The sequence below is a fragment of the Microtus ochrogaster genome, chromosome 6 (assembly GCF_000317375.1).
Source record: "Microtus ochrogaster isolate Prairie Vole_2 chromosome 6, MicOch1.0, whole genome shotgun sequence".
In the NCBI taxonomy this organism is placed as follows: domain Eukaryota; kingdom Metazoa; phylum Chordata; class Mammalia; order Rodentia; family Cricetidae; genus Microtus; species Microtus ochrogaster.
The window spans coordinates 19,551,977-19,557,004 of NC_022013.1; the positions used below are offsets into that span (position 1 = coordinate 19,551,977).

The following is a 5,028-nucleotide window of genomic DNA, read 5'->3' on the forward strand; positions in this document are numbered from 1 at the left end:
AGTAACAAGCAACACTTCATGCAACCATTAGCTGGATACAGAGCTAAAGAAGTAACAAGCAACACTTCATGCAACCATTAGCTGGATACAGAGCTGATCAAACAACACCCAGGGAATTACATCTTCTGTTATAAAAATTCATAAAGTGTTCACGCTTTTGAGATTTACTGAAAATATTCCCAAAATGTGGGTAATTCAGACATTTCTCTCTGCCTTGATAAGTGAAGAATACAGACTAGGTGAAGATCTATTTCACTTAATGTGCAGTGTGGCCAAAGCATACATGATCTTAACTACTATAAACGATACATCATATAGCTGAAAACATTCTACAGGATAGCGGGGACATAAAGTACTAGCTCTTTTGTCATAACTACAAAGAAAATTTCATATCACATCAAAATTTCAAATGGGATAGCTATTCCCCACAAGCTGAAATTGAACACATCATTAATATTACCTTGACGATGGTCGGTGAGCATGTCCATTTGTATCTATTCCTAATAAGTGTAAGAAAAACACTACTTTTTCCTCATTCACTTTTGAGAACAAAGACTGGTTGTTCCTCGCACCATCAAAGAAGTCCTAAAGGTAAAAAATCAGGTGAAAAGTAGCTAATTTATAAATAACTATAATTCATTTTATAGTGTTTAATTTTGTCATCAAGATATAACATGAAGTCTTTGTTATCAATTCGCACATTTCTGTCCAAATAACCTTTGAGCTATTCTGATACAATTAGGCAAAATAATTATAGAAAAAGGAGCTTAATTTCATACTATTCTTACCACGGATCTACTGTAATTAAAAACTGAATAACTATTTGGCTAAAAGGCAAATGTTAATCAGCAATGGTGGGAGGAGTAAAGGACATTTATTATATTTAAATATACTTGGAAATTGTCATTTTTCATCACCCTGTCCACCCTTTCAGTCAAACTATGACCTCTTACTGAGGTTGTGAATATGCCTAACTACTTCCTCTTCCATAACTAGGACCTGCTTTGGCTATCCAGTGGTGGAGAAACACCACTTAAATACAGTTCAGAACTTATTACATTAACATCCTAATAATAACCTAGATTCATAAGCCTTTCAGACATTAATAATTCACCCTGACTCACATTTATAAGTATGTATGCAAGCACCCAAAGAGCACTTTAAAATGGATTTTAAATAAGCTAGGCAGTGGTAGTGTATGACTTTAATCGTAGCACTTGGGAGGCAGAGGCAGGCGGATCTCTGCGAGTTCAAGTCCAGCCTGGTCTACAACAGCTAGTTTCAGGACAGCAAGTGCTGTTATACACAAAAATCTGTCTCAAAAAATAAAAACAAAAAAATTATCTGAATAAACAGATTATGTTAGCACATATCATCATTGTTTACATAAATGTATATAGATTTAAAAGACACTAACTTTCCATAAGGTATTGTTGAAAATCTGCAATGTATTTAAAAGCATAAGTGGAATAATTAAAAGAAATTATTCAAGGATAAAACTGCACTTAAGCTTCCATTTATAGTCTCCTTGAGTTAATTTTATAGTTTTCTCCATGAACCATAGACACAAGATTTGGGAAGCTATGAAACACTAACCAGGTGGAGCTCAACCTGTGTCTCAACAGTAGTCACTTCAAATGCCTTTTTCAAGTTCTGCTATTTAAAGAAGCTCACGGGCAATTAGTAAAGGCTAGCCGACTAATCTGTTTAGGCTTATCGGAATTTTCTCTTTTGTGCGGATTTCTTATGTGACTATATGTATGTTTACCAAGTTCACACAGGTGCCCGAGGAGGCAGAAGAGCTGTCAGACCCCTGGAACTGAAGTTATAGGTGGTTGTGAGACACTCACAGTGCTAGGGCTCAAACCTGGGGAGTCGACAGGAGCTGAGTCATCTGTCCAGCCCCTACTCTCTAAAAAATCTAATTTTTTGTTATTATAAAATTACTCCTTTGCAATGGCATTTTCAAGATGCTCCACATCTCACATGGCCCACTCTGACCAGCCCAAAGCTCCAAGGTCAACAGAAGGTGAAGCCTTCTGTGACCTGCAGTGGCTCATCAAACTAGAAATGGAAAGAAGGTTTTTCTGGACCCTAATGTAGGACTCGTTTTACCTTGGAGTTTACCTCTCTAAACACAAAGTTTTAGAGAGATATTTCAAAAAATAACTTTATTAGTCATTTTATAAAATGTAATTTCTTTTTAAAAATAGCATGGTACAACACCGAATGCTCCAGTTCAGACAGGCAGCAAACTAAACTTGAGATGCGCTCACTCAGAAATAAATCTTCAGGACTCTACATAAGTATGTATTTAGTTACAAACCACTCAATAGCAAATACCTCCCCAGGTGGATTCACATGTAAAACAGATCTTAGGACACTGAGGGAAGAAGTCCCACAACTAAGGCCAGCCTGGGCTACATAACAAGATCCTCTTTCAAAACGAAGCAAAAGAGCAAGTACCTTAACTTTATCAAAGACCCAGGTATCCAGTTTTGTGGCATCGTGAGCACCAAAATCCTCTTTTTGAGCATCATAACTGTAGGTATAAACATGGTCACCACTAGCACCTGAAAAGGAATTTTGAGAAATACACAAATTGGAAAAAAAAAAAACCAAAAAACCTTTTAAGCTGTTATAAAACATGAAATAATCAAAAGTATTTTTGCTGTTTTGAGATAAAATTGTTATATTGTACACACTAGTCTTGAACTCATGACCTCAAATTATCTTTCCTCTTATGCTTCCTGAGTTCCAGGATTACAGGCATGCTGCCTCCATCATACCTGCTTTACTTACAAGTAGGCAGAATTAATTACAAAGTGCTTTATGACAGAGATAGGAAAGATACGAGAAATAGCTTACTTTATATTCTATCATTCATGTTATATACATCAACATTTTCTTTTTCTTCTCAAAATAATATATTTAGTAAAAATCCTAATATGCAATAAAATAAAAATTAGTTCTGAAGTTTGTTCCCATTGAAATGTGTGCTCTCAAGAAGTTACAATATTAAATAGATAAAGATGGCCAGCATACTTGTTCCTAACAAACTCAAACCTTTCGCTTGTTTTAAGATTATGTGCATTTGTCTCGACATAAGGAAATAAATAGCCTAGAATTGCAGTGAGTGCCTATAATCCCAGCACTAGGGAAGTGGAGAAAAAAATCACAGCTTTCCTGTCAGCCAGGCCCTGTCTAAAAAGCAAGGTGAAATGCTGCTTAGTGCCAAATACCAAGGTGGTAAATATGCTAATCTTATAAATTCATGAAACCTGTATTAAGAATATAAAACAAGAGACGCAGGCTGCAGCAGACATAGGCTGCAGGCAGTGGGGACCAGCGGGGACCTGCAGATGCAGGCGGCAAGGACGAGCGAGCAACACCAAGAGCAGATCGCCCCACTACAATTAAATCAAAGAGGTAGGCCTTTTGTTGGCAAGGTCCCTGGCAAATGGGGAGCTCGGTCCTGTTCCAGAAAACCCTTCTGAGGGGTGAGAAGGATCGTGGCCCCCGGGAGGAGCCCAGAAACAGAGCGAGGGCATTTTGTAAGAGGAGCCCCTGGCCAGCAGGGAAACCTGATCAGGTTTTAAAAGATCCATTAGATAGGATCGATAGGAGGAGATGGGCAGGCGCCAAGGCAAGAATTCACCCACTAATCTGAAAAACAACATGAAAACACCAGAACCCAATAATCTTACAACAGAAGGACTTGAACACCCTAACACAGAAGAAGTGGGGAAAAAAATGACTTTACGAAAGAATAGAGTCCCTTAAACAACATGTAAAAAACGCCCTTATAGAATTGGATGAGAAGTATAACAAAAAGTTTGAAGAAATGAGTAAATACGTACATGATACCCTGGAAAACCAAGAAAAAATGATCAAACAGGTAATGGAAACAGTTCAAGAATTGAAAACTGAAATGGAAGCAAGGAAGAAAACACAAACTGAGGACCAGCTGGATATTGAAAATCTAGGTCAACAAGCAGAGGCTACAGAAAAAAGCATAATCAATAGAATACAAGACATAGAAGAAAGAATCTCCGATTCTGAGGACACCATAGAGAAAATAAACGCACTGATCAAAGAAAACAGCAAAGCCAACAAATTCTCATCACAAAACATCCAGGAAATATGGGACACAATAAAAAGACCAAACCTAAGAATAATAGGAATAGAAGAAGAGTCACAGCTCAAAGGCCCAGAAAATATTTTTATCAAAATTATGGAAGAAAATTTTCCCAACATAAAGAAAGATATTCCTTTGAATATTCAAGAAGCATACAGAACACCAAACAAACTAGATCAAAGAAAAACATCCCCTCGCCATATAATAATCAAAACACAAAATATACAGGTTAAAGAAAGAATATTAAGAGCTGCAAAGGAAAAAGGCCAAGTAACTTATAAAGGTAAACCGATCAGACTTACACCTGACTTCTCTATGGAAACCATGAAAGCCAGAAGGTCCTGGATAGACCTTAGAAGTTAAGAGACCATGGATGCAAACCCAAACTACTATACCCAGCCAAGTTATTGTTCACTATCAATGGAGAAAACAAGACATTCTAGGATAAGAACAAATTTAAATAATACGTAGCCACAAATTCAGCCCTACAGAAAGTAATACAAGGAAAATCACAACACAAGGAATCCAACATTGCCAACACTGCCTACAATAACTCGGGCATCTAGTGACCCTTCACCAGCACAACTCAAAGAAGGGAGACACACAAACTCTACTACCAAAAACAATAAGAATAACTGGAGTAAAAAACCACTGGTCATTAATATCATTTAATATTAATGGTCTCAATTCACCTATGAAGAGGCACAGGCTAAGAGATTGGATACAAAAACAGGATCCAAAAAAAAAAAAATTAAAAAAAAAAAGGATCCAACATTCTGCTGTTTGCAAGAAACACATCTCAACCACAAAGACAGGCATCTACTCAGAGTAAAGGGTTGGGAAAAGATGTTTCAAGCAAATGGTCCTAAGAAAAAAGCAGGTGTGGCCAT

General features: G+C 37.1%; 1 protein-coding gene across 3 annotated transcripts in view; it reads right to left on the minus strand.

Moving 5' to 3' along the window:
- Positions 1-5,028, minus strand: part of Pign (phosphatidylinositol glycan anchor biosynthesis class N) — a 113,924-nt gene that overhangs the window by 92,784 nt on the left and 16,112 nt on the right. For all 3 annotated transcript variants that reach the window (XM_013346689.2, XM_026779799.1, XM_026779800.1), the window contains 2 exons: positions 2,467-2,573; positions 461-585 (listed from right to left, as the gene is read on the minus strand). In XM_013346689.2, the coding sequence (XP_013202143.1) occupies positions 461-585; positions 2,467-2,573 (232 nt within the window). The remainder of the gene's footprint in view (positions 1-460; positions 586-2,466; positions 2,574-5,028) is intronic.